This window comes from Canis lupus, chromosome 27 (genome assembly GCF_003254725.2).
Source record: "Canis lupus dingo isolate Sandy chromosome 27, ASM325472v2, whole genome shotgun sequence".
In the NCBI taxonomy this organism is placed as follows: Eukaryota; Metazoa; Chordata; class Mammalia; order Carnivora; family Canidae; genus Canis; species Canis lupus.
This window is the reverse complement of record NC_064269.1, coordinates 21,092,392-21,106,554: the sequence shown is the minus strand read 5'-3', so window position 1 is coordinate 21,106,554 and position 14,163 is coordinate 21,092,392. Positions and strand designations below refer to the sequence as shown.

Genomic DNA, 14,163 nt, shown 5'->3' with positions numbered 1-14,163 from the left:
TTCTTTCTTTAGATATATTTCTGACCTTATCTCAACTGGACCATTCCCCTCCCCCCCCCACACCCTTGCCTTTTGCTCTTTACCTTGTATATTTCCACCTCTTTTTTTTTCTTTTTCCCCTTTGCTTTTTCATATCCTCTATATGCCAATCTTTCTAGGTCCCCTTCTTTGTGAACACATGTACTTGTAAGTTGTTTTCCTTATTCACTCTCATTTTCCAAACTCCCATAACAGTATCATTCAATTACAGAAATCTCAATAAGAAATTCTAAGCCTCAAAATTCACAAAGGTTGCCAAGTTCTCTTCTAAATAGTAGTCTTTCAACAATATCACTGAAACCATCTAAATTTTTCCTGAGTAGTTGATTATTCAATTTGTCATGTAGTCAGTGTCAGAGATATAAAACGGACTCATGTTTTGAGTACTAGTTTCAAAAAACAATGTTTTCTATTTTTCCTAATTTGAGAGTCTATAATTTATGTCATCTATAACTAAACAAACAGCCTAAGATCATTAATAGACCCATTTTCTCACATTTAAAATAGGGATGATTTAACTAGATGAGTAAATGACACCAAAAACTTCATTCCTAACTTCAGAATAGGAGATTTCAATTCAAAATCTACTATCCTCAAAGAGACTTCAGCAATAGGAATACTCAATTCCCACTGAAAAGCTGGCCAACACAGGAGAACACCAGGGCCAGATCTACGATATTTGACATTTCTTTGACATTCTCCTCTTATTCATTTTTTGTTTCTGAACAATCCAGTTATTAAAACTGAGTGAATCTATAAACATAATGTAGTAGCAAAATACTGAATGCTAAGTTATATTATTAGAAGGGATTTGATCACGTGTGCAATGCGAATGGGACAATATCAAAGATGGAATAATTTGGATGATCAATGCTGAGGATTAAATACCTTTCGTTGCCTTTCAATAATTCTTTTATTTTATTCTGTGCCACAGAATGAATTATGCCACCTAAGGAAGGGTAGAATTTACAAGTTTACGTGTTAAAAAGTAGCTGAATCAGGGAGCAATCTCATTCAAGGAGCGAAAGTCCAAGTGGGGGAGAACATCTGCACCAGCAGAGAGCCCTGGCATGGCACGGTGGCACCTGAGAAATAAAGAGGGCATCCACCCTGGGGCTGTCAGAGCCTGAATGAGAGGCAGAGTGTGTCCATATGGAGCAGTAGGTAGCAGCAGTGATGGAAGATTAGCTATTTACAGTATTAACAAATGAATAGCTATTTCAACACACACACATATGTTCCCTGGCTTTGTCTACTTAGAAGGCCTAGAAAGACTAAACCCCAAAAGCAGTAAGTACCCTTAGTTCTCAGAACTTTGCTTCTACTTGTTGTTCTCCCTCAAACACAACCAGGGCCGCTTAAAGAAATGGCTGACTGCAGGGTTGGAGCAAGGAAACGCAAGGTGACTCTGAAACATCTTAATGTGCAAAAACCAAGCAACTACTCAAAGAATGAGGTGCATGTTAGAGGGCAAAGAAGCTAGCTCAAAGGGATGCCACTGAGCAGACTGAGGATGATCTAAGAATACACAGATAATTAGAGAAGCCTACTGCAACCGATGGAATAAAATGAGCATCCAAAAGTTCATACAGATTAAAATAAATAAGTCAAAAGTTTGGTGAAGAATGGGATATTTACTTAGTTTCTAAGAACCTCATCACAAAATACTCATTAATTACCAAGGGAAAATGAGTACTTCACAGTGGAGAATTCTGGAAGACACCACCTTAATCAAGTGATCAAAGTAAACACCAAGAGTAATGAGATCAAAATCAAAATCATGTGCCTCCTGATAGGAAGTGGTGGAAGAACTTAGCCTCACTTCTGTTATGTTCCTGCCAATGATGCATAGCTGAGGAAACATTAGTCGGTCCAAATTAAGGAACAATCTTCAAAAGAGCTGGTCTGTCTTCAAAAGTGTCAATGTCATAAAAGCTCCAGCATGAGGAGATAACAGACATGACAACCAAACAGCGCCTATTTCTGAAGCGGGTCTTTTTGTCAAACAGGACACAGTTGAGATGATGAGAGAAATGTGACCAGCACTGAGGATTAAGTGGCAGCAAAGTGTCAGTGCTCTTTCCTGAGCTGGAAGGTTGTCACACGGTTATGCAGAAAGAAGAGCTTCCGTTTTGTAGGAACCACATGCCAAAGGGCTCAGGGCTGATCAATTTGGTGACTGACTTCCAAGCAGTTCAGGGAAAAAATTCTCATAACTTTGCTATATATTTGAGATAATATCAAAATAAATCTTTTTTTAAAAAGTTACCAACCACTAACCTTTTCATAGGGAATCTTCAGAAGATCCAATACCACCGAATGAGCTCCCATGTTTTTCAGTAATCGTTGATGTTGATTCCGACACTTTTTATTCTGTACACAGAGTTTACTTAGTCTAATCAAAATCTTTAAAAATAAGAAAAGCATTAAATATAAGGAATACGATATTAAATAGAATACACAAACAAAAATTATTTGCCATGCAAATATAAACCCAATAAAAATATCTGACACATGCTAACCTCCTTTACAATCCGGTAGTTATTGCTTTTATTGCTGTCAATCTGAGGTTTCCTTGTTCCATCCTGCACCGGACTCAAAATGCTTGATTCCTAAAACAAACACAAGTATGTATTTTTATCTCACATGTAGTTTTGTGATAAATATATTTACTTTTTAATAAATAATAAATATGTTTTATAATTATTTTGTAATTTATTATTCAAATTAAATATTTCCTTTGTACATTTTTTATCACATAAAGAGCTCCTTGGCTTGAATAAGTCATGCCAATTACCATTTCCCAATAATAACCAAATTATAACATAAGCAGTATTACTAATAATTAATGAGTTAAGTCAAAAAGTAAAAGTTATTACACATAACCTTATGCTAAATATATCAGACATATCATTGCTTTATGTTGCCTAGAGGAGAAGGAATAGTAAAAATCCAGGGGAAAAAATGTGTAATTTTATCATCAGGGATAAACTACAGGGGGAAAAAAAGGTGAAGAAGCATATCATAACAGCTGAAAAAACATTTCAGAGATGGAAGGAAAGAACACTTTAACCCAAGAATTCTCTGCCAGGTTACCATGACATCCTTAAAAGTCATGGCTTAGGGCCAGCCAAGCATGTACAGAACCAAGAAAATGAAGAAAGGAAAATAAAATTTAAATTAAAAATAAGATTTTAAATTACTAAATTAATAAAGCTTATTAAGAGGTCCTGAAACACTAAAAATATTTCATTGTACCAACCACTATCTGTAGCAGTACAATAAAAAACAAATATAGGGAGTGACATATTTTAAATATCAACTCTTATAATCACTGGGTAAAAATGAAACACATTACAAATAATTTAATACATGAGCATTTATTAAGACTTAATACATGCCTGGTACTAGACAAAGGTGAGTGGATCTAAAAGAAATAAGATATGCAGTCCTTCCCACAAGAAAATTATAGTCTAACTAAAAAAAGCTGGGAGAAATATGAACATAAAGATTTGAATTGAGCAGAATTCACTATTCAGAGAGAGAAAGAGAGAATAGCTCTATCTTCAGACAGCTTTATGAAGGAGGTCAAGTTGAAGCCAAGGTCTTGAAAGATGAAAACTATTTATTTAAGTATGAGAGATGTGTGGGGGGAAAGGGGCACTTGTTAGGTGAAGAAGTCCCTTTAGCCAAAAGTATTGCAGAAAGAGCACACATAATAGTGTACAGAGAATGGCAAGAGCAGCCAGTAGATGTTGCAAGAGAGAGGGCAATTAGTAGAGCGGGACCTGATTGCTTTCCTGACTGACAACATGTACAAAATGGCATTGGGATCAATGTCAAGTCCAACTTTAGTCAAAAACACACTAAACTCCTGACTATGTTGATGGTGTTGGTTCTCACAGTTAAAGGGGACCCCAATCTAAGCTCAGGGAAAAGTAGCAAAAATATGCAAAGCCAATCAATGTACTTTAATTTGCCCCAAGCTGTTTCCATGACAAATCACAAAATGAATAGAAACCAAGAAATAAAAACAAAACAAAACAAAACAAAAAAAAACACAAAACTAACCATACTAGTCAAGGAATTCTGATGCAAGGCTTCAAGTAGAGTGACTTGAATGGTGGTGACCCATCACCACTCCTCAGTAAGCTTTGTATTCATCTTTGCTTCTGTCCAAGCAAATATTGCCTCTTTCCTACCTGAAATTCCAGTACCATCTACACACTTACCTTCCCTGTTATGTCTCAGAGGAAAAAAAACTTTTGATGCAGGGATTTTTCAAATCCATCTTCCCTGCCTCCCCTCCCTGCTTCATCTCTGTTTCCTGTGCATAAATGGATGGTTTCTGCTCTCTAGTGATGGTTTCTCACCTCTTTAAAAATATGGCTAAGTGGAGGCTAACCAAGGATTTTTCAGTAGTATTTCCCATCCTTGGAAGAAGTAGTCCTGCATCTCAGACTATGGCCCCACTCGATTTCTCAAAAGAATACTCTCTACCAAACTGTATTAAAAGTGTTTTATGTGCTAATGACTCATAGTGACCAACACTTTATTTAGCATTTGATTCTGTAATTCACTATCATTTTCTTTAAACCTCTCTCTGTTTTATCATGCCACAATAGTCTTCAAGATTATTTTCTACCTTTCTGACCACCTTGTGTCTTTAACTCAACAAAATTGGAACTGCAAAAAGTGAAGAATATGAATCTGAGAACATTCACGGTGTTACTGTTGGGAGTCCAGCATTATGTCACCTATCTATCTTGACAAATTCTAGGAGGGAAAGGAAAGCAGTCCAGCCTCCACCACAGGTAAATAAAAGAGAAAAAAGGAATGCAAGAGATTGTCTGCAAGACAACAAACACTAGGCGAATCCTAGAAGGTTATAGAAAAAGGTATAAAGCTACATATGTAAGAGAAGCCAGTGCAGAAGAGGGAAGGAGCCCAAGTGCTGATATGGATGGAAACTATGTAGATAGAAAAAGCCAGGGGGTCAGAGAATGAGATAAATAGGGTTCTATCTGATAGCAAAAATTATTGATGAGAAGTAGAAATTGCAAAAGCTAGAAATATAATTAAATTTCCTTTTTTTCTGATCACAAAGGTGGAGGTTGAAATTTTAAAAGGCCATGTTCATTTTTTTTTCTGGAAGAAAAGAAATATTAAAGAAAACCAACTTTGTACTATAAACCAGGATTAAGATATTACCAAGTCTAAAGATTTACAAAGCTCCTACAGTGAAGAGATGTTTCTGATATATGTCACCTTTAAAAAAAATCAGTTGAAAATACAGGCAAAGTTTTGGCAGATATATTTAAGTCCATTTTTCAAACAATGACCTGAAGAAAAAGCAACTGTCTTGTTCTAAGAAAAGTAATCTCAGGCAAAATGTACTGCATTACAAAAAGCTATGCTCTTTAGTACAGCCCAGAAGATACAGGCAATTCTAAACTTCGTAAGTATGGGAATTATGAAGAATAATTATTTTAATTTAAAATTGCCAGCAGTCAACAAAACTAGTCATCACTGGAGAATTCAATAAGCAGCCCCTTTTAATTTCAGAAAATAATTCAATGTAATTAAACGGAACAAAAATATTAACCTACAGAACATCTGGATGATTCCAAAGCAGATCAGGGGAATTTAAGAAATATGTAAACTACATAATTATGGTTAGGTTTTATTTTATTTTGATGCCAAAATACTCTAAGTAAAGGTGTTCCAAAAGTTTTCCTCCAGAAAGGGCAAAGAGTGATTATATTTTTTATATTTTATGTAACTTTGATCTTAGATCAATGGCCAAATCTACAAAGCCCTGTCTTCGTCCTAACGTCAAAATTTTAGTGAAGTACAAAATGCAGAAGTGTAACTTATGCCAAGTCCCAGAGCAAAGCAGGCTCCAAAAAAAAATGTGTAACACTGAGAACAGTGCTATGCATATAGTAAATACCCAAATTATCTTTCTGATAACAGTGATGAAGAATAGATATGGCACTCCAAAAGCATTTGCACTTTATTATTATTATTTCCTATCATCTGGAAGAATTTGACCTTATTTCCTCTAATGGAATATAGGAAACTGCTTAGTTCAGTGATTTCATAGAGGCAGTTAGATTTTTAATTGCATAGCATTTACTGCAACATAAAACGGTAGGTTCCAAAACAATATAGCAAGAATAGTTTAGAAGAGTCTAGATATTTCTAGAAGAGTCCAGAAATTGGATAGGTAACAGAGTTCTAGGCAGAGACTCAAAGAGTGAATACCTAAACAAATACTGGTTCTGAATATAGCTACCCACCCCCAAATTTATTTTGCATCAGTCAAGCAGACTTTTTTATACGAGTAGCAAAAATCATAAAGGTGATACTGTATGAGCTATATGGTGAACTAAATATTGGCACCAATTAATGGAATCTGGCTCCTTAATTTAAACAAGGGCAATGCTTATTTAAAAAAAAAAAAAAAAGACGTTCCAAATCCTACAATGTAGAACTGCCTGCATCTGCAGCTGCATGATTAAAATAGCTCAGTGCATGTCTTCTCTTTGTCCCCACCCCAATGAAGTCAAAGGATGTCCTTCCTCAGCAATGTTGTCAAGTTAGCAAGACTGCAAAGCATTCTGCTCACCATCTGTATCCCTAGCCTTCTCTTCCTGTAACCATTATTCAACTCCATCAGTGGCATCACTTACCAATCACCATCTTCCCAAATTTGGATGTCAAAAGCCTTCCTTTTCCCTTCCCATCTTCTTCCAAAACATGAATGAAAATGCAATAATCCATCTTGTATATTTGATTCACCAATTAGATTATAATTTAGTTGAAGCTCTTCATAAAAAATATCACTTCCTTCAGATAACTGAATGATAACCTCACTGTGGAATGATATTTTTTTCTCTCTCTCATCTAAGAGTGTCATCATATACCAGTCATTTAGGAAGATACCTAGAGGGTTGCAGAGTCCTAAAATCACCCTAGATCTACTTATCTGATCTTGTATGCAAAGCTAATTTGGACAAATATGGAGTCATGGTTAACAGTCTCTGCTTCCCCTATTTGGCATCTAAGGCTGCTTAGCCCAAGATCTACAATGTGCAGAAGAGGTGGTGTCCACCATTTCTGGCAGGTAACTTCCCTCAGCTCAAGCCCAAATACTTTCCTTTCTAGAGAGTAAAAACATATTCCTAACCTTACCCCAAACCTGTTTTCCTCTCCCTTTGTCTCAAGACAAATGCAATATTCTGACTGGCTTGACATCATTTTAATTAGTATTTGATGATGTTTAATCAGATGTCCTAGAAAACATCTCAAGTCTCTCAGCCACCTGTATCTCTGATAAATAAGGTACCAAAAAAGGGTGTGCCACTAGAGTACATTAGGAAAAGAGGGAATATATTGATGATGAGTATATTCAATGTTAACTCATAGTTGTTTTCATAAAATTGCAGCAGGAACCCATTACAATACAGGAACATACAACAATTTTTTATAATACTTTATATAATATATAATACTTTTTTATGTAATCCTCACCAGTATTATATATGGAAACATAGAAAGGATAGGCAACTCTCTAGTCAGCAGGGTGACACAGAATAACAAAGCATTGTACAGGAAATGAAAACGGCAATATAATAGAGCCCTTAGAGACTGTGTCTGATACCTGATATGTTAGGTAAAAGAAGCTTCCCCAGTGACGATCATATCACAACACTCCCTAATACAGCTGTGAAAAGGATGTTGTCCATACAGAATCTAAGAGAAAGGCATCAGCACCTTTTTTTAGACTCTCTCTTTAACAAGCAATCATTACAGAAATATTAATGCCTGGTCTAATGACATCTGCATGCTCTGATGTGACTGAATCAACTTCTATAATTTTCTTATAAGCCATCTGCTGAGGAAAAGAAACCATATAGGAACTTAGAATCCTCACTAACAAATTAAATTGAAAACAAAAGGCAAAGTGGGAGAAAAATTAGTGAGACAGTAACTGTTTTTATAACAAGAAGAGAAATACTAAGTTTATCATAAAACAGCAGTAATTTTAAATGTAGGCCAAAGGACAAGAAAGGAAAAGATTCTTATAGTGTAAGCAATTTAAAGAAATAAATTCAGGAGGTACAAGCACTACATTTAAGAATTTGCATGACAACCAAATAGAATGAGGATGTGTAAAAGGAGCATTTGGCTCAAAATCAAAAATTAGCTTTCAGATGTATGTCCTGTGAAAGGACTTATTTTTATGACACTCATCTATAGCAATCACCTTCATCAGCATTTGCTCAGAGGCAAAGGACTGGGATATGTAATGTTATATAAACAAATGAAACCAATATACAATGAAGTCTGAGGCAAAAATTAAAAAAAGAAAAACAGAGATAAGAAAACAAATCTCAGAAAAGGAAAATTCAGGAAAGCCTGCTCCAAAATTAATGGTTAAAGTTCTTCATGCCATTACCACAGTGTCCCTCAATGATTAGGTCATGTAGGAATGTTCTGTCGAAAGCACACAGACTCCATCTGTACCAAGCCATGAAGGTTAAACATTCTACCAGTTGCTTTTGTCAAGAGTTAGTCAATCATAAGTTTTGCTGAAGAAACAAAGTTTATGTAGAACTATTATCCTCGCTGTGCAGAATCAAAGTACTAACACTTGGGAAAGCACTTTTTCTCTGCAGATATTCTAGAGGGATCTGCCTTCTTGCCGGCTTCCTTTATCAAAGGAAAAAGATCAGAAGTGGCAGGCAAAGAATGGAAACCAGTTTTTGCTTTTAAAAAATAATAGAATGGGGCACCTGGGTGGCTCAGTCAGTTCAGTGTCTGATTCTTGATTTTGACACAGGTCATGATCTCAGGGTCATGAGATCGAGCACAAGTAGGGCTCCACGCTGGGTATGGAACCTGCTTAAGATTCTCTCTCTCTCTCTTTGCCCCTACCCTCCCTCCCCTGCTCATGCATGCTCTCTCTCAAAAAACTAAAATAAATTTTAAAAATTAAAAAAATAATAACAGCCTATGGAGGTAACAGAAAATCATGAGACAAGGAAGGTATGCCTAGAAAAAAATAGAGAAAAAGCAATGGAGGGAAGTAAAGCAAAGGAGGGAGAGAAGAAAGGAAGGAATTAAATTCATTCTCTCACTAAGATAAATCTGCATGAAACCCAAATACCTATGAGGAAAGTTAATGCTAAGACAACAAGAAATCTCAATAATGAGAGTACAAGATTCCCAGTGAAATGCAAACAGTCAAGAAATCTTCAAGGACTTTTAAGTCTGTTTAAAATAATCACAGAGATAAAGGGAGGAATAATGTCTCTCACACCATGTGGACACCTCTGTGGTTGTCACATGCTCAGGTTGACTCCACAGTGTCACTTAGCATAGATAAAGGATAGCTTGAGGGACCCCTGGGCAGCTCAGTGGTTGAGAGTCTGCCTTTGGCTCAGGGCATGATCCCAGAGTGCTGGGATCAAGTCCCATATCAGGCTTCCTGCATGGAGCCTGCTTCTCCCTCTGCCTAGGTCTCTGCTTCTCTCTCTCTCTCTCTCTGTGTGTGTGTGTGTGTTTCTCATGAATAAATAAATAAATAAAATCTTAAAAAATATAAAAAATAAATAAATAAAATAAAGGATAGCTTGATTGAGAATAGGGGACACTACAAGCCAAGTACCAACAAGAGAAGGCATGTGTTCCCCATCCTTCCATCATCCCACAGTAGGTGCTGGGTGCTCTGCTGAACACCAGCATGGCTCTAGATTTCTGAGTACCTGCTCCTACCCCCACCTTGTAGTAACTTCTTATGGGGCAAGTGTGAGAGCAGCCTACCAATGAAGGTGCACACAAACTTCTTGGGCAGTAGGCAGTAGGCTGTCTGGATTTAGATGCCCATTGTTTATAGGAATTTATCAGGAACACCAGCTATGGAGCCCTCAGAAATTGGACAGCTCCTGCTGAGTAGAAGCCACAGATCCCATCAGAAGCCAAACTGCTGTACAGCCTTTCAGAAGAAAAGACACTGCCTCCCACACTCCACATCCTGACCCCCACAAACAGTCCAGCCAGCTTGTTGTCTATATAATCCAGAGTGAGCTCCCAAGGACATTTTTCAGTTAATTCCATTCCTTACATTTCAAATCCATTAAAAGAATAAAAAAAAATATGAAGTTAAGCAGGCAGATATGAATCTAGAATGCATGGATGTGAAAAAGAACCAATCAAAAACCCTAAAAAGTCCCTAAAGTAGAAACTAGATAAGCAGCTCAAACATTAGACTCCAGATCAGTGAGAGTATAAGTAAGCTTTTTAAAAAGAAGCAGGCAATCAAATACAGGTGAGTAAATAAACATAGAGATACAGACATACAGATACAGACACAGAATTATTGTGAAGAAAAATTAACAGCCAAAATAAATAACATGAGTGGGAACGTCTCTTAGAAATGCTATGATAGGGGATCCCTGGGTGGCTCAGCGGTTTAGCGCCTGCCTTCCACCCGGGATGTGATCCTGGATTCCCGGGATCGAGTCCCGCATCGGGCTCCCTGCATGGAGCCTGCTTCTCCCTCGGCCTGTGTCTCTGCCTCTCTCTCTCTCTCTCTCTCTCTCTCTGTGTGTGTGTGTGTGTGTCTCATGAATAAATAAAAAAAAGAAAGAAATGCTATGGTACCCAAGTGACCAGCTTCTCAACCCTTAATAAAGAGGTGTATGAACATAAATGGTAATCCTGACTTAACCCATTCAGATATTATTTTCTGAGTTAATCTTTTCTTTCTCTATTTAGAATTCAACACCTTTTGAATGTGATAAATTAACAATGCTACTGATACCATCAAATTGTTATACTCTAGCCTTTAATCTTTCAACAAGGATGGTATAGTCTTTCAATGCCCGGGAAGATAAGTTTAATAAAAAAAAATATATCATATATAACAGGTAATAAAGCTCATAGGTGCCAAGGTTGCAGTGGGCTTACTAGATGACCAAATCCATCCCATCCTCCTCCCTATTTATAAGAGATCAAGTACAGTATTAGGATAATTTTGGATCATATGCTGAGACTTGCCAGTATTAGTAGATAGATTGTCTATTCATATTTATTGCCCAGAGTAAAGAGAACCTATCATTGAGAAAAAAAAATTTTTTGTTATAGGAAAGATTTTTTATTGTGAAGATGAAGAATCACATTTAAGAAAATCACATTAATGTTATCTGGTCTTCTGATATCTAAGCAGGCACAAAGTTAGACCATTATGATCTGTTTTAAAACAATGCTAATCATTCTGTGTTTAGAGCCTTTGTAAAGATTCACTAAACAACAAAGGAGTATTATCTGTATTGGCCTGCTAGAGTGCATGCTGCCTGCTACTGGCTGTTGCCATTGACATTGTGACATATTTCATCCTGTTTACAATAAATTGTCACTATCTTTGGCAGTTGGTTCATTGCAAAGTGTAGATTATTTGGCTGTGTACAAGTCAGCAACTTTGTAGTTTCTCACTTTTTTCTCCTTATATTAAACTATTATAAATGTACCATCTTCCAGGCTTCTCAATTTACCTATTTGCATATGTTTCTACTGCTGCCACCCTAGTTCATGCTTGCATAACCTCACAACTCAATTTAAGCAAGAGGCTCCTACTTGGTCCCCACCTTTAGTCTCTTGCTCTGCCAGACTAAATTTTGCAAGATAACTTAATTATCAAAGGCTCCCAATTTCCAGACACTTCATATACAAGCCACTTATTCTTGTTGAACTGATTCTCTTGTTATTACTCTTAAATACATTAGCTAAATAAATCCTCCCAACCCTTCAGAATAGTGAAGCCTTCTCCAGGTCCTCAAGCCCACACTGATTCCTCCCTCATCTCACCACATAGGTCAGTATTTAATCAGACATTTTGTCATATTCTTTTCTATGTGTTCATTCTTTGAGGCAAGAGGCATATCTCAAACATTAGATCTGATTACAGGTATCAAAAGGGAATAAGAAAGGAAATGAGAAGTTCAGGTGTGTACAAAGGCTTACAATGGCATAATGGTGAAGGAACCAAAATTATACCCTAGGCAGAATGTTTAAAAGAAGGATTTTGCTCTAGAGAGACACAACAGAAATCAAATAGAGGTGGTTCAGGTGGTCCACATTGCTTCAAACCCAGAAACAGTAAAGAGACATTAAAAGGATAAATATGTGCGCTCAAAATAAAGAAGAATCTGAAGAAGTCTTTAAGACTTCAAAGGAAACTTCAGAACTGTCAAATATGACAAAATAAAATTGCAGAGAAACCTCTCCAAGTATACAGCATCTAAGAGTGATAGATAAAATCTTTTAAATATCATTTTTTAGTTTAAAAAATCCCTTTTTATTAAAGAAAAGGAAATAAATGGAGGCCAGAAACAAAAATTCATCAAAATTTTCAAGCAGTAGTCAAGCACTGGATTCAAGCAGAACCAGCCCTGAGGGCATGTGTCCATATCTGATAAACTGGATACTGAGTTTGATTATGTCCCCCACACACACAATGGAAAAAAAACAAAGCCTGAATCCCAAGCAAGATGAGGTGCCTTGGAACCAGAAATCCCTAGAGGAGATATCCAGAATAAGCCAGGAAAAGATATGGTCTACAGAAGAACAAAGGGGTACCTGGCTTAGCCTTGGCTTGGTCAAAGCCAAAAAAAAAAAAAAAAAGGATAAGAATTCTCCTGAATACAAAGACAAGTCCACTTTCACTTAAGATTTGGGATTAGAATTCCCACAAATAAAGGGGCTTCAAAGATCCCAAGCCCAAAACACTGTTTAACATGGTTACAAAAAGTATAGCAATCCAATGTCACAGAAGCAAATGACATTTCCTCTGGATTACACATAAATCCTCAGAGGAATGACACATACAAAGTTCCAAAGAATCTAAGTTCATAATATTTTTTTAAATTACTAAATATCTAAGTAAACACATTTCCATGGACTCCTGCAAGAGTAGCCACCGGAAAACTGCAAATGGCCGTCCTATGACAAACCAGCTACATCCTAGATAAAGAACCTATCTTAAGTACATTTCTGGGCTCACAGAAAACAAAGGAGTCCAAAACTCCACCATCCATCTACAAAAAAGAAAAAGAAAAAGTCAGCTGAAGCCAAATCAGAACTCTAAACTTCAAGACACCATGATAAGGTTTTCTGAAGGTAAATGCCAACAATTCAGAGATGAAGTCTGTTCTAAGCAAGTATCAAATTCAGAGAGCTAAACCTGAGATTCCTGCCTTCAGACAGATGTAGGAGAAGAAAGCATCATGGTCTCAGGCTAGCAGGGACCCCGGGCAATAGACCAAAGTAATCACAAATACTCTAAGAAGGAAAACATACCCAATTTCAACCCTCATGCCTAAGTAAAAAAAACACAATAGCTCAAAACCAACACTAATATTTATAGCAGCCTTATTTATAATGGGCCCAAACTGGAAGCAACCAAGATGTCCTTCAAGAGGTGATGGATAAGCTGCTGTACATCCAACAATCAGGTGTTATTCAGTGATAAAAAGAAATGAGTTAGCAAGTTACAAAAGGATATACAAGAGCCTTTAATGTGTATTGCTAAATGAAAGACGCCAGTCTGCAAAAGCTACATAACCATTAGGCCATACAACATTCTGGAGAATGCAAAACTATAGAGACCGGAAAAAAGATCAGCAGTTTCCAGGACTCAGGAGCTTACAAGGGAAGGACAAATAGGAAGAGCACAGAGGATTTTCAGGACAGTGAAACCAGTCTGTATGATACTGTGTGTGATATTACTATATTGTATTTGTCGAAACTCATAGAATTGTACAATACAAATAGTGGAACCTAAAGTAAACTATGGAGTTTAGTACATAGTAATGTATCAATATTGGCTTATCCATTGCAAGAAATGTACCACATTACTATAAGATGTTGGTAATATGAAAATGGGGAGAGTATATGGAAATTCATTGCACCTTGTGCACAACTTTTCTCTAAACCTAAAACTGCTCTAAAAATAAAGTCTATTAAAAAAAAGTATGGTCTCATAATCAAAGACGACCAATTATATAAGGTAACAAGTAACATGACTGAGAATCATAAGAAATTCCCTAGTGCTTCTGA

At 36.6% G+C, this 14,163-nt stretch overlaps 1 protein-coding gene across 3 annotated transcripts in view; it reads right to left on the bottom strand.

Moving 5' to 3' along the window:
- Positions 1–14,163, bottom strand: part of ITPR2 (inositol 1,4,5-trisphosphate receptor type 2) — a 472,019-nt gene that overhangs the window by 262,802 nt on the left and 195,054 nt on the right. For all 3 annotated transcript variants that reach the window (XM_025455430.3, XM_025455431.3, XM_049102671.1), the window contains 2 exons: positions 2,562–2,651; positions 2,320–2,445 (listed from right to left, as the gene is read on the bottom strand). In XM_025455430.3, coding sequence (XP_025311215.1) covers positions 2,320–2,445; positions 2,562–2,651 — 216 coding nt within the window. The remainder of the gene's footprint in view (positions 1–2,319; positions 2,446–2,561; positions 2,652–14,163) is intronic.